At 53.5% G+C, this 23,964-nt stretch overlaps 1 protein-coding gene across 1 annotated transcript; it reads right to left on the bottom strand.

Annotated features, from left to right (window-relative positions):
- Window positions 1-626: 626 nt before the first annotated feature.
- Window positions 627-18,458, bottom strand: LOC146333444 (GTP-binding protein Di-Ras1). The gene is made up of 2 exons (XM_084826215.1): window positions 18,345-18,458; window positions 627-6,313 (listed from the first exon to the last, which is right to left on the bottom strand). The coding sequence occupies exon 2, from the start codon at window positions 6,276-6,278 to the stop codon at window positions 5,682-5,684; it is 597 nt and encodes a 198-aa protein (XP_084682341.1). The 5' UTR covers window positions 6,279-6,313; window positions 18,345-18,458; the 3' UTR covers window positions 627-5,681.
- Between the last annotated feature and the right edge of the window lie 5,506 nt (window positions 18,459-23,964).

The raw sequence follows: 23,964 nt of genomic DNA, 5'->3' as shown, positions 1-23,964 counted from the left end.
ACCCCCGTCTTGAGACCCTGGAGTGCTGCTGCCCATCAGGGTAGATGTTACCGAGAGGGCAATTGCGGTCCCCCAGATGTTTGGCCTACAACTCCCATCAGCTCTAGCCAGCATAGCTGATGGGGAGGGAAGATGGGAGCTGTAAGCCAGAACATTGAGACCGCAACAAATGGATGGACCAGGGGTCTTACATGGCATAAGGCGGCTTCTGATGCTCCTGTTGAACCCAACCCTTTATTCAGAGCCTTGAGGACTAGAATCTTAGTGTATTAAGGGAAGAGTTGTAGCTCAGAGGTAAGGTATATGCTTCGCCTGCAGGAGGTCCCAGGTTCGATCCCAGCAGCATCTCCAGGTGCTGCCACACTGACCGCCACAGATGCCAATGTCGACAATACCGAGTAGATGGATCAATGGTCTCACCCTGTACAAGGCAGCTTCTTTACATTCCTGCTTAAATCAGCCCCATATTAAGAACCATAAGGACTGGAATCTTAGTTTATTTTTAAGGGAAAAATCACAGCTCAGTGGCAGAGCTGATTTTTAGGAGAAGGGCCAGAGCGCTTGCTTTCCATGCCAACGCTGCCAGGCGCCATCTCTCCAGGCTGAAAAGGCCTTTGTGTATCAGGACTAGGACAGGCCCTCTCGCTCCGTGCTTTCAAGGGCACTGCCAGGCACCGAGTGGGCAACTCTGGCCTAAATGGGATGACAGGGCAACTGCAATAGAAGGCAGGTTTGTGAGATGTGGGATGAGGTAGGATGCCACCAGCAACGGTGGAGGACAATCAAGAAGCTGGCGGATTACGCAGCCTAAGGAAAGGCCTGCTACCTCCTTCCTTGGAAGAGTTTGGCGGAGGAGCCCTGGGGCAGAAGTTGAGATGGTCTGGCCGCCACTTCTCTGCTTAACTGAAGAACCACACCAGCCATGGGGAGAAACTGGGATAAATCCATTTTTATTCATTCAAGGAAGACTAATTCTAGAATAAAGGCTACATCGTACCATGTGTTTGTTTCCTTTTTATTATTACATTATTATAATATCGTTGAGTTTGTTTTTCTCTTTCTTCTCTTTTTAAAAAGCCAGTAATGCACAGTAGCTATTATCGTCATGCTGGCATTGAGAGGAATTCTATTCGGGATGGGTTCCGTATTTACAACGTAAAGCTTCCCTTCATCTGGAGTTGTAGAAGCACCATTTATGATTTGAGACGTAATATCTTAGCTGGAGAAAGGTGGATGGCCGCCTTCCCATGTCCACAGCCGGGCCGGGTCACAAACAGGCGCCAACCGCAACAGAAACACAAATAAATAAATTGCAGCTCCCCACCCCGTGCAGGCAGCCTGGGTCTCTGCAGCAAAGTACTCCAGTGCAAAGGGATGGGGTAAATCCACAAACAGAGGGGCTAGTCCTCATGGGGCACAAGCAGGAGCTAGGAAGGAGGAGAAGCAGCAATGGAGAGGTTGCTGATTTGGGGGAGGCAACACATAACATTGTGAACCAAGTAACCCAGTTCTAACAAGGCCTCAAGCAGGTCTCTGGGTAACGTCCCACACCCGCCCAAATCCATGCTGAATTGTGCAACTGACTCCCTGGTGCTTTTGAAATAACTGATATAAATTGCGCTAATGAGGCGTGTTTTCATACATGCTGGTTTTTGCCTCAGCCAGTGATGGGTCAAGGCACTGCCTGCCTTCCGACACCTTCAGAAAACTGTCTCCCCAGCTTCCTCTCCATGCATTTCCCCAGCCCCACTCACCCCACACACACAGTAGAAGTCTCTCTTAAGATGATGCTGGCTATTGCCTCAAAGCAAAGTATGCTTTTGGCTTTGGAAGTCTTGTATTTACTCATAAAGCCATGGATTTCAATTCAGCAATCAGTGAACCAATTATAACTCAAATGACGAATTGACTATGGCTTCTTTCACTGGATGACAACCTCTGGGTGGCTCACCAGGGACCCATCCCACTATCTGCAAAACCCTACTTCTAAGAAAAATCCTCTGCATCTTTAAAAACTGTTCTGTGCTGCTTTGCTTGTGGTTTCACTATCACATTTTATTTTTTGATGTTAGCTTTTATGATTTTATTTTACCTTTGCAAAATGCCCTGGGAAATTTTGTTGAAGGGGTGGCCCCCCCAAAACGATTCTACTGATTACATAGTGAATTGAAATGTATACGATCAGTCAACTAACAAGTGCAATCCTAGCCATGTCTACTCAGAAGTAAGCCCAATTATGTCTGTATAGGACTGCAGCAAAGGATTTCTTTAATGGGGCAATGGTCTCAGTAGTTTTATATGGGGTTTGGGGGGCATTTGTTTTGGGGGGCACACCCCAGTTGCTTCTGAACCCCACAGAGATGGGGAGTCCTACCACAAAAGCTGGCGGCTTGTAGATGTAAAGTGCACCCAGCTATTTCTGCACTTATCCAGGTTTCAAATGATCAAGATCTCCAGAAAGATCCAGAATCCCAAAGGAGATGAAGCACTTATGAAGAGAAAAGACAAAACTCTTCTGGAAAAACAAAAGTTATCAGAAACAGAAAATGTGCCGGTGGGTAAATTCTCTTATATACGTAAATTCAGTCTTGGTTGGGACAACGTCCCCCGGCCCCCCATCACACACGCACAGATTTTTCCCCTTCCTGGGTTTCTTTCCCTTTTGCAGGCCACATCAACAGCAGCCACATTTGAGGGAGAGGTGCCCCACAGAAGCATGGGGGGGCCCACTTCGTGGCTCTGCCCACAGACATGGTGGGAAGGTTGTCTCCCACCTGGCTCCTGGCTTGTGCTGAAATCTGGCTGCTCTGTCAGGAGTCAGAAGCCTTGTGCTTTGACTGGCCAGAGAGCAATCTTCCCAATTTGTTTGGGGAGAGCCACAGAACCAGAAACTGGGTGGTTGTTTTTTTAAGCCTTGGTTTACTCTACCCTTCCTATAAAAGAGAGGCCCCCGGGACTCGCTCATGCTATTTTGCCTTCGCAAACCACAGCTCAAACTCTACGTTGGGATGCTCGGCACTGCCCAATTCTGCATGCTGGCCCAAAGTGGAATTCCAAATGTGCACCATTTTGACAAGTGCACCACCCATACCGCCCCCCTGCAAGTTCACACCAGCTCAATTAAGCCGACAGTGCAAAAACACAAAAACGTTCCCACTACCTATTTTCTCTCTGAAATCCAAATTCTACTGACACTTTGCAAAAACCTGCTCCATGTGTGGGCTCTTCTCCTGTGCCTCCTAACTGCTCTGTGTGTGAATGATTGAGGTGCCAAAAAACAAACAAACATGATGGGTACAGGAAAGGACAGTACAAAGGACAGGAAGGAAGGAAGATGTGGTGGAGAGGCAAATGCAAGGCACATGGGCTTCCTTGCACACACACGCACGCACACACACGCACACACACACACAAATTCCACAGCCTTTTGCATTCGGCTTGCATGGCATGAAATCTGGCTTCAGAACCATGAGGGCTAGCCATTTGCTCCATTCTCTCTCTCTTTTTTAACTGAGAGCCAAGAAAAGTTCTAAATTCTGTCCCAAGTGGAATTCCACTTTGCAGGGAACTGCAGAAGCTGACTTTCCCCCTCCTTGCCCTTCTGCAGGGGGTTTTGCAACCCCCATGCCCTCTAACTCTTAAGACTATCCTTTCACGTGAGCGAAGCTGGGGAGAGAGTGAAGAAGGCAAGAGGGTAATCTCCTCTGTTCCCTCTTTTGCTGCCTCTTATCCTAACCATTCTCTCTACCCCCACGGGCGCACACATTTCCCCTGCCACCTGAGAAGAACACTCCCTGTGCCTGATGCAACCAGCTCTGACCCACAAAAGGTTCTGCTGAAATAAAAGGTGCGTCCAGGTGCCCCAGGTCTCCCCGCCTCACCTTCCCTGCCCTGTTTCGATGGCAAGGATGGCCAACTGATAAGGAGTCCGCATGGTGTAGAGGACACGTGGGTCGGTCTCTCGGTTCTGCAGCTGGAAATGGTCCCTTTGCACGCAAAGGAGCTGACCTTGCACTGGAGGCACAAAGTCATCTGGATCAGTCCTTTTGTTCCTTACTTTCCCTTAAGCATTGCACGCTTCTCGGATGTCACCATCTTGAGCCCGGTGGACAGAGAAGGACAAATGGCCCTATTAAGGTGCTGCTGCTATTATAAATCAGGGGTCTTGTTTGCTCCAGGTTGCCCCCTGCCACAGCATTACACCCCCCACTTCAGTGCTGCCTCTCCTTTCTACCACACTTCATCCTTGCCTTCTATCCCTCACTGGCTAGATATGTGCTGTTTCGTTTTGACTTCTGTTGCTTAAAAAAAATAAACCCTTAAATTAAAAATAAAGAAACGAGGAAATCTCACGGTGAGCTACAATGTTCAAAGTTTAGCATATCAAGAAGGGCAGGGCAGGGGAGAACGAGAGAAGGGGCCTGGCGGGGGAGTGTGGAAGGCAACACCTGAAAGCCCACTTCACTGCTCTTCCGTCCCGTTCCTGCTGTGGGGCCCCTCTCCGCTGGGCCTTGGTGTGCAGGGGCAAGGAGATATCCCTGGTGTTCGGAGGTGGGGTTGGGAGACCCCTTGCTCAGCAACACCCGGTGAGTCCAGCAGCTGGATGGGTCTTTCCTTCACAGCTGGATGGCCGCTCCTCCAGAGGTGTTGCCCCACACAAACGTCCAGCAAGGAGACCCATTCCCAAGCCCAGGAGCGTGACTTTTCCATGCGCAGCCCCTAATATCAACGGCCTTCCAGTGCTGGATTCGGGCCCACTACCAAACCATAGCCCGACCTACGGGGGCGCAGCAGCCGACAAAGGCACAGCCAAAAATTAAGGGGGCGGTCCCTGAATGCAAGTCTGGGCTCAGAGGCAGGTCTGGGGATGAACGGGGCGCCACAGGGCAGTGTTACCACTGTTGCCGCCGCCACTATGTGTTCGTAGGCAGGATGGGTTCTGCCCCTTCACTGTTGGACTCCGCCCCGGGGGCCAGGCTCTTGGAAGCGGGTGCTGCAGGGTGGGGGCCCCACTCTCGACCCCTTGAGGACCGCTGCCTTGGAGCGTGTGCTGCAGAGCCCCGGCAGGGGCGTGACAACGACCAAAGGGACCAGAACACCCGACCTGTCCAACATCCTTCTGAGCAGGACGATGAAGGACGGGCCAGGAAAGGGGAACAGCCAAACCGGGGGCGGGGGGATTGTGCATTTCTCCGGCTGTGCAGCGTGCAGGCGGACGGGGTGAGAGCTGAAGCCGGGGGAGAGTCGCCCCCTGCACAGGTGAGTCCCAATGCCGGGAAAAAGAGCCCCTCCCCTCCATTCCCACCTGCTGGATCCCAGCGTGGGATCTGGCTCTCAAAGTGGGGCGGGATCCTCAGTCCCACGGCATGGCAGGCCACAGCCTGGAGAAGCCCCCAGCTGATGCCACTGCCCTCCGCTGGAAGAGTTCAAGGGGAACAAGCAGGAAGGTCCCCAGAAGGGAGCCTCCGCCTCATCTCCACTTGGACAGCGGGCCTAGGAGGGCCTCTCCCTACAATATTGCGGTGCTCCCTTGCCGGCCGGAGGGAGCAAGGGGGAGACGGAGGAGAGGCCGCGGGGCCGTGAATGCCGTCACGGCGCTGAGGGAGGCGGACGAGGGAGGCGAGGGGGACGCCAGCAAGGAGGAGGGAGATGGCGACAACGGGGGCAGGGGGGCGCCCGCCTCACATCAGGCTACACTTGCCCTTGATTTTGTCCGCCCGCTTCTGCTTGCCGGAGCGCTTGCCGTCAATGTTGAGGCTCATGTTCCGCCGCTTCTCCAGGTTGAGCAGCTCCTGGAAGAGCTCCTTGACGTTGTAGTTCATCTTGGCCGAGGTCTCCATGAAGGCGCACTTCCACTCCTGGGCCACGGCCTCGCCCCCCTGGGTCTCCACCTCCCGCTGGGTCTCGTCGCACTTGTTGCCCACCAGCATGATGGGGATGCTCTCCACGCTGCCCTTGATCTGCACGATCTGCTGGTAGATGGGCCTCAGCTCCTCCAGGGACTGCTTGCTGGTGACGGAGAAGACCAGGACGAAGGCGTGGCCCTTGGAGATGGAGAGGCGCTGCATGGCCGGGAACTGGTGGCTGCCGGTTGTGTCGGTGATCTGCAGGGTGCAGACGCTCTTGTCGCAGCTGATGACCTGCCGGTAGGTGTCCTCGATGGTGGGGATGTAGGTGTCGCGGAAGGTGCCCTTGACAAAGCGCAGCACCAGCGAGCTCTTGCCCACGCCGCCGGCGCCAAACACCACGACCCGGTAGTCGTTGCTTTGTTCCGGCATCTTGGGTGGGGGGTGGGGAGCAGCAGCTACCGCACCTGGGGAGGAGAAGGGGGGCATGGTCAAACTCGGACTGGAACGCAGCACCTGATGGAGCATCTCTCCCGGCATGAACTGACCCGAACGTTGCACTCAGCATCCAAGGCCCGCCTCTGGGCGCCTCCTTTGAGGGAGGCTCAGGGGGCAGCAACAGGGGAGAGGGCCTTCTCGGTGGTGGCCCCCAATTCCAGGATGCCCTCCCCAACAAGGCCCTCCTGGTGCCAACACCATCATCTTTTCCGTGCTAAGTTAAAACTGCCCTCTTCTCTCAGGCATTTGGCAGCGTACAGTGAGTTTTTAATCAGGTCCCAGATTGTCTTTGCTTGATTGTTTAAAAGACATATGTTGTCTTGTGTGCTGTCTGTTTGTATGTTTCTACGTAAATGGTTTTTAACATTTGGTGTACTGTATCTTCAATGGTTTTTAAACTTTGTAAACTAACCAGAGAGCTTTGGCTATGGGGTGGTATAGAAATGTAGGAAGGAGAAGCAGCAGCAGCAAGCAGAGAAGTTCAGCTAAGAGGTTAGTCCTTACCACCACCACCATCACCACTGTGGGATTGATGGGCAAGCCAAAGGGAGACCATCTTCTTTTTCGTCATACTACGCAGCATTTATGGACACCCCCCTGCCCAGTGGTGTGGTGGTCAGTTTGGAAGTGGCAGTCCCCACAGCCATGCCCAGGAGGAGAGTCCCCAAATCCCAGCAGATCCATATCAATAAACCAGTTCTAGCCATTTTCATCTCCACCAGGAGCAGGTCTAGGGCTGGACGCGCCTGATCTCATCTGATCTCGGAAGCTAAGCCGGGTCAGCCCTGGTTAGTACTTGGATGGGACACCGCCTGGGAATCAGGATTCCTGCACCAAGCAGGGGGTTGGACTCAATGGTCTTGTAGGCCCCTTCCAGCCCTATGAATCATAGAATCATAGAATAGTAGGGTTGGAAGAGGCCTACAAGGCCATGGAGTCCAACCCCCTGCTTAATGCAGGAATCCAAGTCAGAGCATCCCTGTCCAGCCTCCTCTTGCATGCCTCCAGCACGGGAGAGCCCACCACCAAACTAGGGAATGGGTTCCATTGTCGTATTGCTCTAACAGTCAGGAAGTTTCTCCTGATGTTCAGCCGGAATCTGGCTTCCTGTCACTTGAGCGCATTATTCCGTGTCCTGCACTCTGGGATGATCAAGAAGAGATGCTGGCCTTCCTCTCAGGGACAACCTTTCAAGTACTTGAAGAGCACTATCCTGTCTCCCCTCAGTCTTCTCTTCTCAAGGCTCAACATGCCCAGTTCTTTCAATCTCTTCATAGGGCTTTGTTTCCAGTCCCCTGATCATCTTCGTTGCCCTCCTCTGAACCCTCTCCAGTTTGTCCGCATCCTTCTTCAAGTGTGGTGCCCAGAACTGGACACAGTACTCCAGATGAGGCCTAACTAGGGATGTACGAAACACCTACCTGGCTCCGCGCCGGGCAATCCGCGGTGGGGGGGAGGCGCTCCGTCCCTCCTCCTGGAATCCTCGACAGGGGGCGGGAGGCGATCCGGTCCTCCCCCCTGGAATCCTGCCCAGCTGGCTCCACTCCGTGGCCAAGCTGCGGAGCAGCCAGCCGGCTCCGGCCACCCGCAGTTGGACATCCAGCCGCTGGGCAGCCCTGCAGGGACGCAATGGCGGCTGTCGTAGCCGCCGCCATTTGCATCCCTGTATTGAGCCATGATAGGCTACGTAAATATTTACGTAGCTTATCACGGCAGGGGGAAAAAACCCAGTGTACGCAAATGGCGTCCCCGCGTTAGCCGTGATAGGCTATGTAAGTATTTACATAGCCTATCACAGCTATGAAGACGAAGCGAATGGCGGCCACAGGACGGCCGCCATTCGCAAAGCAGCGCGGACGGGAGCAGGTAAGTGCTCCGTTTCGCGCGCCTTTCATGGGTTGGGGGGGCGGGGGCTTCGTTCCACGACGGATTTCGGGGGGCCAAACGCACTGGCATTCGGCCTCACCGAGATCCGTCGTGGAATTCTCTGACATCCCTAGGCCTAACCAGTGCTGAGTAGAGGGGAACTAGTACTTCTCGGGTCTATGCGTCTTTTGTCAAGTGAATGGCTCTTAATGGCCTGTTGGGCCAAAGCCTCCCAAAATACTTTGCATTACACCAGGGAACCATCTGCTGTTGCTGGGAAATGCATTTCCCGCAGCTGCCCTGAGGATTGCAGCTAAGCTCAGAGGGAAGAGGAAGTCTCAGCTGGGTGGCAGAGGACTTCAGCTTCCCTGCTAATGAAAAGGTCCCACGGCTGCGTCCCTGCGAGCCCTAATGCTACCGCACCACTGTCCCTGCCTCCAGATGTGGAGGCAAAGGTGGAAAGGGCTCAGCATTGGGAAACAAGTTGTGGACAGACAGTGGATAAACAGTTTCCCAAAATTTGGACTGAAGCACTAGCTGAAAAGTTAACACAGCATAGCAGAGTAATAATCAGAGGAACAATTAAAGGCCAGGCCCATGGAAACATGGCTTGGCTTTCTAACTTTTGTTAATACAGCTTTTGTTAACACAGGCCAACATCCATCAATACTCATCCTGTTTCTGGAAAGGAATACTAGCCAAGACAACTGGAAATTGAAACGTTACTGGTTGCAAATGAAGGTGACCCTTATGATGCAATTATGGGTGCCGTCCTAGGCACGTTTCGACTGGCTGGGGCATGCTAGGAGTTGTACGACTTTTTTCTGTCTAAACATGCCTAGGATCGCACCCTGTATATCTCCTCTCAAAGTCTCCTGTACCCACTCTCGCATCTGACAGCGTAAGGCAAAGGGCATGGATTCGTATACTGTTGCTGATACCATTATACGTTAAAATCACTACATACCTTAGAACAAAAATGAAATAGAAACATAGGGATTAAAGACATTCCTGGATGAAGATTTATCAACCGGTATTAGCCATGACATCGCCACAGAGCGTCCATGGAAAGAAGTAATTCTCCTCTGAGTAACAAACATTCTAGACAGCCAACAAGGGGACGATATTACTTATTTAGCATTATTTTAGGCTGGCTTTAACAGGCAGAACCTCAAAATACCCCTAGCTTTGCAGCAGCAAAAGTAGAGCTGAGGATGGGGGTGCGCTTGACCTCCCCTCGGTATGAGGAGCGGTGGGTTAACTGTGCAGCAGGGGGAAGGGGAAGGGCACCCTACCGTTGTTAAGACGTTTCCATGGCTGGCCTGCCCACGTGGTGGTAAAGAGAAGCAATTCAGATGAACACACATGTTTTAAGTCTTTAAGTCAAAACCAATGCAAACAAAAACAAGAAGGAAGGAAGGAAGGAAGGAAGGAAGGAAGGAAGGAAGGAAGGAAAACTGTGGCTGATGGGAGGACCGTAGAACCACAGAATTTTAGAGCTGGAAGAAGGCCTGGAGGTCATGTAGTCCAGCCCTGTGCTGAAGGCAGGAATTGCAGCATCCCTGACAGATGTCCATCCAGCCTCTGCTTAAACATTGCCAGTGAAGGAGGACCAGCCACCTCTCATGGCAGAGTCTGTTTCACTGCTGAACAGCCCTCACTGTTAGGAAGTTTCTCCTAATGTTTAACCAAGATCTGCTTCCCTGACATTGCCACGCCTGTTTGCTCTACCCACTAGGAAAGGGCTCTGATGGGAAACCGAGGCAGGACAGAAGAGATGTCTCAGGATGCTAGATGTAATAAATACCTGTAGAAGCCTGAAACAACACCATTCTGCGAATTACTGTGAGAGCCCCCTGCCCCCTTTCACTCCTTCACACTCACACACAGGTAAGAACATCAGAAGAGCCCTGATGCTGGATCTGACCCAGGGTCCATCTAGTCCAGCACTCTGTTCACACAGTGGCCTACCAGCTGCCCACGGGAAGCCCAGAAACAGGAGTGCAACAGCACCCTGCTGCCCATGTTCCCCAGCAACTCGTGCACACAGGATCACTGCCTCTGGTACTGGAGGGAGCACAGAGCCATCAGGGCCAGTAGCCATTGAGGGCCTTCTCCTCCAGGAATTTGTCTCGCCCACTTTGAAATCCATCCACGTTGGTGGCCACTGCTGCGTTTTGTGGTTGCGAAGTCCATAGTTCAACTCTGCGCTGTGTGAAGGATGGATGGCCTTCCTTTTACCTGTCCCGAATCTCCTACCAAGCAGCTTCACAGAATCATAGAATCGTAGGGCTGGAACTACAAGGCCATCGAGTCCAACCCCCTGCTCAGTGCAGGGATCCAAGTCAGAATCCAGGTTGTTCACGGGACTACCCCTTTGGGTTCTAGTATTATGGGAGAAGGAGAAAAAAGTCTCCTCATCCACTTTGTCCACGCCAGGCACCATTTTGCACACCCCTGTCGTCTCTCCCCTAAAATGGCCTTTTCTCCAAACGAAACAATACACACTCCAACTTTTTTTTTTCTGCATCACAGATCAGCGCCATGAGGCAAAACAATTCTGTGCTGCTGCTTCAACATGCACCCCCCACCCAGCCTCCGCAACAGCATCTCTAAGCCCCTCTGGGACCGGAGCGGGGGGTGGGGGGTTCTGCTGACACCACACTCCTTTGCTCCACCTTGAGAGGGAAAGAGCTGCTGGAGTGGAGGTGAGGTGGGGAAAATCTAGATCCTCCTGCAAGACTCCACTGACCGATCGAGGAGGAAGACACACCAGGGCCTCGGCCCCTTCCCTCACTCAAGTTTGCCTGTGCATGCTGGGGTGGGGTGAGGGGGGGCGCATGAGAAGAGAGACTGCATTTTTCATTCATTAAGGGTTTCTTTTTTCCCTTGGGGGTGGGGAGTCAGCAAATTTGCCAGAGGTGTTTGATCATTTGTGTGCAACACAGAAGCCATGGCACCAGGAAGAAAACCGCACTGCAGAATTTGAAGGCCGTTTTAGGGCATCGCTGGTGACAGAATAACGCAGGTGTTTCCGTTCAGCACCAGGTGCTGCAACGGTCAGCCACTCCAACGGTCAGAGGAACTCCTTGCCAATGGAAGGAGATCTCTCTCTCCCCTCCCCCCCCCCGTCTCTTTCATGGCTGTTGATTAACAGTATGCCCCCGCCTCCCAAATACTTCCAACTTCTTTCTGCCCTAGTTGGTTTCAGCTAAGCGCTTCAGGAAACTAACTTGCACGCAGGTATAAGCTCACAAGAGCTTGTGCCAGAGAAGGCGCACACAGACACGGACACACACAGGCGCACACACACACCCAGCTGCGTATTCTGGATCCTGGCCCATGGAGTGCTGTGACTAGATTTGGATGCAATGGGGTTGGGTCTGAAAGCCAGCAGACAGCCCCTCTTTCAGCATAAGCCTCCCTACAAATCATGCTGCCATATCCTTTGTCCCCTTCCATCTCTGACAGAAGTGACATGGTTAGGCAGAGCCATGAGAGTTTCACCACTGCCTCTGGCAGGAAGAAGAGACAGGGTCTTTTCAGCAGCGGCCCCCAGACTTTGGTATTGCCTCCTGTGTGAGGTTTGTCTCGCCTCTCCAAAGGCATTCTGCCAGAGGGCAGGGACCTTTCTTTTTCGGCTGGCTTTCACCCTATCAAGTTGGCTGATTTGAATTGGATCATTTCAGTCTCTGCCGCCTACAGATATTGTTTGTGCGATCTCTGTTTAACTTTTTAGATATTTTATTGTGTACTTTTAATCTGCTTCATACTTTGTATTTTGATGGAATTTATTTTTATTGTTACTGTCTGGAGTCTATTTTGTCATTAAGCCGGAATACAAATGTTCTTAATAAATATAATTATAAATACATATATAAAAGCCAGTTTGTTTCACCATCTGTGGTCTCTGATGTAACCATCAGCATTGGAGCAAGCCCTTGTTAGTTTCACTAATGCCAACTTCCTCAGGGTCTCCCCTCCCTCCGGACGCCAAGCCAATCTCACCAGCGGCTTGTTTGCTAATTAAAATATTACTTCATGCACTGGGCTGGTGTGCAAAGGTGCCCTTTTGAAGGGAAAACATGCACACACAAGGGCAACTGACCATGCTTTCTCTCAAACCATGTCCATTTCCCTGGAGACCAGAGTTTGTCTGTGTGGCTGTGAAAGCCAACAGGTCTGCCCCATCTTCTGTATGACGGCCTTTCTGATATTAGAAGGCTGCTATCGTATTTATTTATTTATTTATTAAATTTATTAATCGCCCATCTGGCTGGTCACCCAGCCACTCTGGGTGATGTACAGAGTGTATAATAGAACAGTTTAAAACAATAGAATTCTACAGTAAAAACATCATATTTCTAAGAATACCCTAACCCACCCCAAATGCCTGCCTGTCTCATGTCTCCCCTTAGCCATCTCTTCCCCAGGCTAAACATACCCAGCTCTTTCAAGCCTTCCTCCTAGGACATGGTTTCCAGACCTCTCCCCAACCCGAGGCTAACTATCCCATCAGGTCCTCCTGGCCTGGGTCAGGACTGGGCCTTTGCCAGGGTTGAGATCCTTTCAGTGAAGATCTGGAGCATGGGGTATTGATCCATGCAAAAGCAGATCTGCCACCAAGCAGCTGCAGCCCTTCTCCAACCTTGATTCATCTGTTCAGTCAGCCATTTATTTACTTATTACATTTCTCTACTGTCCAATAGCCAATAGCTCTGTGGGCAGTTTCACAAAAATCTAGCTGCTATATTTTACCTCTCTAGAGAGATGGCAGCGGGGCAGGATCTTGGCCAGATGGGAGACCCCTTCCAAGTCCTGCCATCTGAGTCTGTAGTTTGCTCTGATTACATGATCTCATTACGTGGGAGCCAGTCTGGTGTAGGGGTTCAAGTGCTGGACTGGGACTCGGGAAACCCGGGTTTGAGTCCCCACTCAGCCATGAAGCTGCCTGGGTGACTTTGGGCCAGTCCCTGACTCTCAGCCTGTCCTACCTCACAGGGTTGTTGTGAGGAGAAAATGGAGGCCCATGTGGGCTGCCATGGGTTCCTTGGAGGAAAAAAGGTAGGCGACAAATTTAACAATTAGTACAACGCCAAGATAATGTCCTGTCCACGCTCTGCATGGAGCAGAGCAGTCTCCAAAATCTTTTTTTTCAAGGGTTGAGCTGGGATCAAAACCAAAGGCCACTGGGAAGCTGCACCCCACTCAACCCCCCTGCCGCCTCCCAGGAAGAACATTGCGGCAAGCGGGAGGCCAACCCGGCCCCATCCCTCGACCAGAGAAGGAGCAGCTGCAGGGGCTTGTATCACCCCCCACCCCGCCAGCCAGAAGGAGCACCCATGAGAACTTGGAAACAAGTCAGAACTGGTGCCTGAGTTTTGCTTTTTTTTATCCTCCCCCCGCCCCCCCATCCCTTTTCCTTTTGTGTCGGGCATTTAGACTGTAAGCCCGAGGGCAGGGACTGTCCCATTATTAATCTGCATAAGATGTTCAGGGAGCCTCTTTTGGGCTGAGGAGTGGGGTAAAAATACTGCACACGAATTAAGTAATGAATTAAGCCCACCCCCTTGGACGAATTTCACCCCCTTCTCTGAATTATATGTGTAACCATTCGGCCTGTGTGACCCTCGCCTCTCCTTTCCCACCACACAACTCCCTCCCACGCTCAAAATCCAAAATGTGGGACTGTTGTCTCTCCCTTCCCGGAAGTGGCATGCCATCTCATGCCCAGCACCTTCTGCCTGCGAACTCAGGACTCCCTCCTGAAAACTCCAGGGCCCACTGTGCCAAAACCCTCCAGCAACGATGCTGAACCCTGGGAGGAGGAGGAGGAACTCTAGACTGGCTGGTTCTGTCCCTCCATTCAGGCCTCAGTGGAGGCAGGACGCAGGCTCTGCTTCCCTGCCCCAGGCGGACATCCCATAATAGGATCAGCATGTTCTATTTCTGGACACCACTGCAGGATGCCCATATGGCCATCCTGGTCTCACCAGTAAAACTCTTGTGGCGGAGCAGAGATGGAATTTGGAATTCGGCCTGCGCCCCAAACCAGTTTTTCCAAAGGACCAACTGCCAGGGCTTAGGGGACCTCCTGGGAAACGGGGGCCCAGCTGCCCTTCAACACCTCCTGACCCATCCCCTTCCTTTACCTGCCTGCTCAACTGCCGAGCCCCCCGATAGCACCCCTACAGCTCTGGGGTGGGATCTGTGGCTGAGCAAAGACCTCTGCGGGCCTCTCCCACCCTCTGATCTCTAAGAGGGGATCATCGTCCTCTCGTGCCCTCCCGATGTTGTGGAGTGCAACTCCCCCAAACTCCAGCCAGCCTGGCCAATGGTCAGGGATGGAGGGCGCTGTGGTCCATAACATCCGGGGGGCACCTTTTGCCTCCCGCAGTGGGAAGACTTTTGCATACAGATGGCCTTTGAGCCACAAGGGCCCTGAAGCTCTGGAGATGTCCTGGCAGGGAGGAGAGCTCAAGTCCACTGGGCTGGCGCTCTGGATGCGCCAATGTGCTGGGGAGGGAAGCATCCCTGTTCCCTTCCCCGCTAGAGCTATTCTCGCAACGAGAAGCATTGTGGGACGAACCCAAGTGCAGCCCAAGTAGCTCTGATGCGTCCCAAGCGAACGGGCCTTGATGGAGCAAATATTAATTAAGAAACACTTGGAGGGCATCTCCAAACTGGCAGTGACAACTCGGAGGGGGGAACCTCACCCCCGGTACAAAGACCAAGCAAAGAGACTCGGCTTGCAGTGCTGTAAATGACACAGTGCACTTAAAACTCCTAACGGGCTCCGTCCAGGAAAGGGGGGAGCCCCCAAAGCAGGCAAAGTAGAATGGGTTCAGAGGAGGACCATAACATAAGAACATAAGAACCTAAGAACAGCCCTGCTGGATCAGACCAAGGTCCATCTAGTCCAGCATTCTGTTCACACAGGGGCCGGCCCGCTGTCAATGGGAAACCCACAAGCAGGACAGGAGTGCAACAGCACCCACCCGTCCATGCTCCCCAGCATACAAAGGCTCACTGCCTCTGATACTGGAAGTACTGTATAGCCATCAATAGCCCTCTCCTCCAGGAATTTCTGCAATCCCCCTTTTAAGCCACCCAAATGGGTGGCCATCACTACATCTTGGAGTAGCAAATTCCATAGTCTAACTCTGCGCTGTGCGAAGAAGCCCTGCCTTTTGTCTGTCCTGACTCTCCCACCAGTCAGCTTCATGGGAGGACCCCACTGGGCTCTAGTATTATGGGAGAAGGAGAAAAATGTCTCCCTATCCACTTTGTCCATGTCAGGCATAATTCTGTACACCTCTATCAGGTCTCCCCTCACTCACATTTTCTCCAACCAAAAAATCCCAGGTGTCACAGCCAAAGTTGGTTGGGTGCACAGAAAACAAGCCCCGATGAGCAAAGGTTGAAGGAGTGGGCACGGCTATCCTGGAGAAGGGAAACGGGCTGGGGGGGGGGGGTCATGACAGCTCTCTTCCATCTTTCACATCCCTGAAGGGCTGCCCCATAGAGGAGGGCAAAGATGTGTTCTCTGCTGCCCCAGAGAACAGTATGAGATCTAAGGGGCTGAAATCACAGAAGGTCAGATTTTGGTTGAACATTAGGAGAAACATCTTGATGGAAAGAGAAGCTTGACGATGGAACCAAGCCGGCCGAGAGATGCTTGTGCGAACGCACCCAGGGTGACGGCACCAATCCCGGAAAGCAAAGGTGGACAAACCAAGCCCTCCTGCCCATCTGCCCACCTCCCCCAATCCAACCCCACCAAGAGGGTACTGGGATGGAGAAAACCGACATGATGCAAATCTTCCTGCCTCTGTGTGTGTGTGTGTGTGTGTACGTACGTAAGAACTTTGAAACTAAGGGCTGGTGCTTGAGTTTTGCTTCTTCTTTTTTCCTCCTCCTCCCCAAACCCTTTTCCTTTTGTGCCAGGTCTTTTAGATTATATGCCTGTGGGCAGGGACTGCCTCATTATCAATGAGCCTTTTTGGGCAGAAGAGTGCCGGGGGGGGGGGGGTGGAATTCTGAAAATAAACAAATAAGCGGCTTCCCCAGGAGATGCTCACTGATCACTGACTTCCCGAACTGGGAGATGCAGCAAGGAACAAATCCTGCTGAGGTGCAACAGGGCACTGTGGGCGGATTCACACCTCCAACAGATTGCAGCGCACGCCTACTTTGGCCACTCAAGCCGGGCCTGGGCCAAATCTTCGGTCCTGTTCAGCAAAGTACCACTTCATTATTGAAAAGAGTTCGCTATGGGTTGCTAAAGTTAAGGAGGGCTTTACAAACGCCAGTCGGTTTGGAAACGAAGCAGAAGTGAAAGAGATTTGGCTTCTGGAAGCAGGAAGACAGTCCCCAGGCGCTTATTAAATATCAAGTGATTTTCCCCCATGGACCTGTTGACATGACATTGTATGAGAACCAAAGATAACAGGAAGGAAGGAAGAGTTTAAAAAATAAGAAGCAAAGACAGGAGAAGAGGAGACGAAGTTAGTTCCCTGATCTCCATCACTCTGACGTGGCCACGAATCGCCCGACAGCTCACACAGCCCAGGACGCTGCATCTGAAGCCATAGTCAGACACCTCTAAGCATATGCAGAGTCACTGCAGCAACTCTTGCTCATCTGATATTAAGCATTAAGTCTCCAGGAGGGTGGGCACGATGGGTCATTTAATTTAGATTTTAAAAGACGGCATCCCTCCTCGCTCTAAAGCAAGGCCCACCTTCCCGGCACCTTCCACGACCTGCGGTGGTCTCTAAGGCTCCACAGGAGGCCTTGTTGCCTTGATGAACAGGCTGTTTTCATCACGGAAGGGGGTGAGAGGATGGTGTCCCTCTCCCGCGGAACTGCACTGAGATGGGTGCTATTTAACTCAACAGTCCCAGACACCCCATCTCAGAAAGGGGAACCCCAGCAATGATCAGGGAGCTGGAGAAGCTCTCTTTCGAAGAAAGGTTGCACTGACTGGGGCATTTTAGTTTCTTAGGAAGGTGAGCGAGGGGTCGAGGTCGGGACAAAGGATGCCTGGTGTGGAGGAAGTGGAGAGGGAAACATTCTTCTCCCTCTCCCGTCGGACAGGAACCCAATGGACTCATCCCGCGAACGGTGGGAGATTCGGGGCAGACCAGAGTCCTTCTTCACACAGCACACAGCAAAAATGTGGAATTCACTGCCGCAAGGTGTCGTGACGGGCACCAGTTTGGACAGCTTTGAAGGGGGACTGGGCAAATTCATGGAGGAGGAGGCCATCGACAGTCCTGATGGCTATATGGGAGAGCCTGTCTCTGGGTCCCAGCTCGTGGAGGGCAGCGGCGGGAGGCCTCTGTCCCCTTCATGTCCTGCTTGAGGGTCTCCCGTACGGCTGTCCTGTGTCGGGCTGTAACCCTTTCTGAAATACGTCGAGCGCTCCCAGTTCGCACCCTCTTCTTTCTGGCCACCCTCCGTTGGAAACAGGGCGCTGGACCACTGGAGCCACCTCGGCGCGGTCCAGCAGGGCGCCAGCTCCGCCTCGGCGCGTCGCCGCGATCCCGCCCACGCACCGCTCCCCTCCGCCGCGACGGGCCGGAGGCCAACGAGGGCCACCGCCCGCCGTGGGGGCGAGGGCCGCCTCTCCGCGAACACGGAGCCGGCGCGGCGCGGCGCGGCGGCCGGAGTGCTGGGCGGGGCGCCGGGGGCGCCGGCTCCCGCCCCACCCGGCCGCGGCAGCCCCGGGCGACTCCGGGCCGGCCGCAGGCTCTCAGCCCGGCCCGCCTCGCCGCGCAGGGCGGCTGCTGTGAGGACGGGCGGGAGGGGGGAGGATCGCGTAAGCCGCCCGGGGCGCCTCGCGGGAGGGGAAAGGCGGGGACTCAGCGCGCGCCCGCCGCAGTTAACCGGCGGAACTCCTCGCTACGCAGCACGGCGGCGGCCGCGGGCTGGCGGGCGGCGAGCGGTGTCGGGCCGGGGCCAGCCCGGCGGGGCCGCTGTCCCGCGGAGAGCCCCGGGCCTGCGGGCCCCAGCGGGCGCCCGCGGCCTCCCCTGCCGCGCCGCGCCGATCCCGCCCCGGAGGCCCCCGCTGTGCGCGCCCCCGGCGGGCCCCCGCGCCCCTCGCCCGGGCCGGCGCCGGCGCGTCCTCACCTGGCTCAGCCGGCGGCGGGGCGGCGCGGCCTCCGCCAGGCGGCCATGGGCGGGCGGAGCGGCGGGGCGCGCCGGGGCGGCTGCTGCTGCCGCCGCCGCGTCGGAGGAGGCGGAGGCGGCGGCCGGCGCGCGGGCGGGCGGGCGCGTCACGTGTGAGCGCCGCGGAGGGGCGGGGAGGCGCCGCCCGGCCCCCCCGCCCCCCCCGCGCCCCGCTTGGACTCCTGGCGGAGGGGAGAAGGCGGGATGCGGACGTGACAAGTGACTGAATAAAAACGCCCCCGCCATCCTTCTCTTTCTGTCTCCCCCTTCCTTTGCTTTCTCTCTTATCCCTGCTGCCCTCGTTTTCCTGCCTTTCTTTCTTTCTTTCTTTCTTTCTTTCTCTCTCTCTTTCAGCTTCCTTCCTTCTCTCTCATTCCCGCCTTCCCTCTCTCCTCCCCGCCTTCTTTCCTTGCTTCCTTCTTTCCCCCCACCTGCTATGCAGGGAACCGGGCGGGGGGGGGGCGCCCATCCGGGCTGCTGTGCCTCTGACCTGGCCTGACTTGGGGGAGCCCCCCAAACTCCAGCCAGGGGGACCCCTCTGAGGAGAAGCCAGGCAGGGTCCGCCTTTGCGCCGGAGACAGTCCTGGAGCATCATGAGAGGGGGGATGAAAGGAGGCCTCTGAGCATGTGCAGAATGCTCCTTTACCCAGTGTACCCCCCCCCACCCCTTGCATTAATCAGGAAAGAATGGACGCTTCTCTGGAGACCACACGGATCCCAAATCTGGGTACCGTCACCACCCAGGCTAAGAAGACCCCCCTGAGCCTGACGCAAACAGGACTTTTCCCTTCCCCACACAAACCCTGCAAGGAAGGTCACAAGGAACAGTCCCCCACAGAATGGGTCTTGAGACTTCAGAGGAATTTGAACCCGGATCCCACAGTCTCGTGGGCTGATCTACACAACACGCAACACGGGCTTTCTGCCTGTGCCTTTAATGAGCTTCCGTCATGCGTTAAAAACGTGGTTGTTCAGGCAGGCATTTGGGGTGGGTTAGGGCATTTTAAAAAAAATTTTATGGTAGAATTGTATTGTTTTAAATTGTTTTATGGTGTGTTGTACATCGCCCAGAGTGGCTGGGTGACCAGCCAGATGGGCGATTAATAAATTTAATAATAAAATAAATAAAATAAAATATGCACATCATGGTCACAAAGAGGTATACTTGGAGAGCCAGGTGCTGCCGTGATGAGAGTCCTGGACTGGGCAGGCCCAGGTTCAAGTCCCCACTCGGCCACGAAGCTCAGTTTGGGCCAGTCCCTGACTCTCAGCCTAACCTACCTCACGGGGGTGTTGTGAGGATACAATGGGGAGTGTTAACCTGGTACTAAAAGGGTTAACAAAGAGTAAGGAGGGCTGATTTGATCTGGGAGAGGCCTACAAGAGCCCCTGGAAGACCCCAGACCCGTAACCACCGTATATTCCAGACTCTTGACCCCTGGGTGAGACGACTGTGAAGTCTGATTCTATGCTAAATGATGCTATGTCACTAACTGAGACTCTGAGACTTTGCAGGACTGTCTTTGCAGGAAGGGAAAAAATGCAGCTGTCTTTACAAGCAGCTCCACAGAGCTCGCTCAAGGCCTGGATGTGCTGGCAGAGTGTCTGGGTGAGATGAGCAGCAGAGCTGAGCCTGCTCAGAGGCCCACTGAGAGGAGGAAAAGTGCTGTTTTGGCTTCTCGTGGTGTACGCCTGCTGGTAAGAGGATGTCCCTCCTCGATGCTGGTTGGGCGGGGAAGCGTAGCCCTGAGCACGAGCGACAACTCGGAGGAGGCGCTTGGGCGGGTATGACCAAAAATGGCCAAAGATAACCGGGAGTTCAAAGAAGATATACCAAAGAGAAATGCTTCCGTCAAGATAACATGCCCAGGTGGCAGACTTTGGGTCATATTTTGGGACATTTCAAAGTAACCCATTTGTAATGGTGCCCAGACACGTTGCCCAGACACATGGAATTACGGCAGATAGATGGGACACCTGGTTTCTGATTGGTGAGCAAGTGCTCTAACCACGTGCACCCCATTTCCTACTGGAGGCTGATTGTCTCATTGCTCCTGAGGCCCCACCTTTGACCAGAGCAGGGGTATAAAAGCCCCGGGAATGGGAGCTCCGGGGGTTGGTGCTCTGGTTCCTGCTGCTGTTGCTCCATTTTCCTCTGCCTGCCATGCCACCAGACCAGAGGGTTTGAGTAACTACGGACCTCTTTAGACGCTTAGGCTTTGGAACTTAAGGTGTTTTCTGAAAGTAGACCTTGGCATTATTTCTGAGTCTGAGACTTGGAGCTTTCTGAGCGTGAGACTTGGAGGTTATTTCTGAGGAGCGGATTTGGAATCCCATCTTCAGAGGTGGCAACTTGGGTTAGCGCCTAGTTTAGGTTGTTAGAGGAGAAGGAGCATGTAAGCCACCTTGGGTTCCTTGCAAAAGACCCGAGTGCTGCGTGACGGAGTGAGCTCCCGTCTTCAGTCCCAGCTTCTGCCAACCTAGCAGTTCGAAAGCAAGAAATTGCAAGTAAATAAATAGGTACCGCCTCGGCGGGAAAGGTAGCAGCGTTCCGTGCACCTCGGTGTTCAGTCATGCCGGCCACATGACCACGGAAGTGTCTTCGGACAGCGCAGGCTCTTCGGCTTAGAAACGGGGATGAGCACCGCACCCTAGAGTCGGACACGACTGGTTGGGGACACCTTTACCTTTACCTTTACTCTCCCCATCATGGGGAACATAGCTTGGTTGCACACAACATCCATCAGCCAACTGTCCAACCCCAGAGCAACAGGAAGGAAAGGTGCCAGACCCCCCCAAATGTCCACTGTTACGACATCCAAACCCTGCCAACAATCTGGCACCAAGCTTCATGGCCCGTGGAATTGCAGGGCCCTCTTAGGAGACACAGTAGGGTGACACACTCGGAAGGAGCACCAACTAAAAAAAAGAAGTCACCAAGCAGCGAGCAAAGGTCAGCATTCCAGCCAAATTCTCCTCCTCTCTGAAGGGGGGCTGGAGCAACTCCCATAGGAAGAGCTTCCAATGTTTGGGGCTTTTTAGCTTAAGGGGGGAAAGGCAAGGAAGAGGCAGGGGACACCTTAGGCCTGGTATGGAGCAAGGGGAAAGGTAGGCATTTTTCTCCATCTCTCAGAAGACTGGAACCTGATGGCGCACCCTGTGAAGCTGAGTGACCGGAGTCTCAGGATGGGGAAAACGAAGCACTCTTCAGCCACACTGGCTGGGAGTGATGGAAGCTGTTGTCCGAGCCACGTGCAGGCCCCAGTTTGGGGCAGGCAGGCCAGCTTACAGGCTTCATGGAGACAGTTTGGGACAGGCAGGCCTGGCACCTACATTGTATTCATTTTGCCACCAGGTGAAGACCTTTTTATTTTCCCAGGCATTTTAGCATTTTAGCTTTCTAAACTTTATTTATTTCATTTCATTTCATTTCTATACCGCCCAATAGCCGAAGCTCTCTGGGCGGTTCACAAAAATTAAAACCAAACAACACACAATAAAACAATTTAAAATATATAGAACATTAAAACCACAATATAACAATACAACCACAATAAAACCTAGCAGCAGTGCAGGAGTTTAAAATACAGATTTAAAACAGCAAAGATAAAAATTTAGAAAGCTAAAATGCCTGGGAAAATAAAAAGGTCTTCACCTGGCGCCGAAAGGAATACAATGTAGGTGCCAGGCGAACCTCACTAGGGAGCTCATTCCAGAGCCGGGGTGCCACAGCAGAAAAAGCCCTCCTCCTAGTAGCCACCCGCCTCACTTCCTTTGGCAGGGGCTCACGGAGAAGGGCCGCTGAGGATGATCTTAAGGTCTGGGCAGGCACATATGGGAGGCGGCGATCCTTCAGGTAACCTGGCCCCAAGCCGTTAAGGGCTTTTAATGTTAACACCAGCACTTTGAATCGGGCCCGGAAATGGACTGGCACCCAGTGCAGCTGGAAAAGTACTGGCGTAATATGAGCTCGCAGGCCAGTCCCTGTTAACAATCTTGCTGCCCTATTTTGGACCAGCTGAAGTTTCCGGACCGTTTTCAAAGGCAGCCCCATGTATAACGCATTGCAGTAATCCAGACGAGAAGTTATCAGAGCATGGATAACTGTAGCTAGGCTATCTGTCTTTTAGCTTTGCTGTTTTAAATCTGTATTTTAAACTCCTGCACTGCTGCTAGGTTTTATTGTGGTTGTATTGTTATATTGTGGTTTTAATGTTCTGTATGTTTTCAATTGTTTTATTGTGTGCTGTTTGGTTTTAATTTTTGTGAACCACCCAGAGAGCTTCGGCTATTGGGCGGTATAGAAATAAATAAAATAAAAATCTGTTTGGCTGTGAATGGCCAGGCCTTCCCCAGCGCAGGGTTTCCATGTGCCCGAAGGCATTGCTCCCCAAAGCACTAGAACATGACACATCCTTCAGGGGAAACATTTGTTCCTGCAATGGCCTCGTCCTCACAGTTCCTTTTTCCGGAGAGTGAGCCGGAGGAAGAGGGACCACGTGGCCACTGGCAAAGCAGGGGGAGTTTCGTGGGGCAACATAGCCAGTCTGCAAATCTAGGAGAAGGATGCACAGCTGCATGCCGTGCCTCAGTTGTGCATCATGGCACCAGAGCAGAGCCTGGGGCTGTGTTCCTGCTGCCCGCCCTGCACTCATGAAGGACTTTCTGGAACCTGCCCCGTGCAGGGGTCTGCCTTGCTGAGAGAGGTCTTCTCCGGCAGGGCCAACGTGGCGACTCCATCCATGAGATGAGCAGTTTATCGGATTAAAGGGACGGGCTGAGGCCAGCTCAGAGGCGACAGCTGGGAAACTCCTTCACAGAGGGGCCCAGGTCCCATCTCTGGGCAGGGCTGGGAAAGACTGTCCCCTGAAACCCCGGAGAGCACCTGCTATTCAGATCCCAACTTAAATGGCCGCTTGTCTCAGAACCACAAGGACTAGAATCTTGCTTGGTTTTAAGGCCAAAGATCAGTGGCAGCACATCTGCTTTGCCTGCAGAAGGCTCCAGATTCCACCCCTGGCGTCTCTACCCAGCCCCCCCCCATCTCTGATCTACCCCTCCAGCACCATTTGGGCCCAAATGGGGCAAGCTTTGCAATAACCAAGTTGCCTCCGTTCCCCTGGAGGTTAGTTAAAACGAGCTTTGCAAGCACAAGAGAGGATCATGGCTCAAGACGCCATGGGCAGCTCCGTGGGGGCATTATGGGAAGTGGCCTTCGACCCGCTCAGACCACTGCTTGGTATTGCTGGCCCAGGCTGGTGGTGGCCCCCCAGAATCTCGGGTGGAGAAAAGGGGTTTCCCATCCCCTGCTCCCTGGTCCACATGTGCCCACGGGGAGCCCATAAGCACGACAGGAGTGCAATGGCGGCTGCACCTCCCCCCCATTGCGTCCCCAACAACTGTACACAGAGGCACACTGCCTCCCTACTGACTAGTAGCATGGATTTCGCTTTTGTGCAGGTTAGTTTTGTCTACTTCTAATGGCTTCACTCAAGCTGGCCGGCATGTTTTGCTCCAAGCTCTTGCAACCCGCTCCCCCTGGACGTGTCGACATAGTTTTATGTGCTGTCAGTACTGTCTT

Source organism: Heloderma suspectum, chromosome Z (assembly GCF_057233095.1).
Source record: "Heloderma suspectum isolate Gila_16-S chromosome Z, 16-S_ref, whole genome shotgun sequence".
Lineage (NCBI taxonomy): Eukaryota > Metazoa > Chordata > Lepidosauria > Squamata > Helodermatidae > Heloderma > Heloderma suspectum.
Note: the sequence above shows the minus strand (reverse complement) of the source record. Positions and strands in the feature narration are given on the sequence as shown.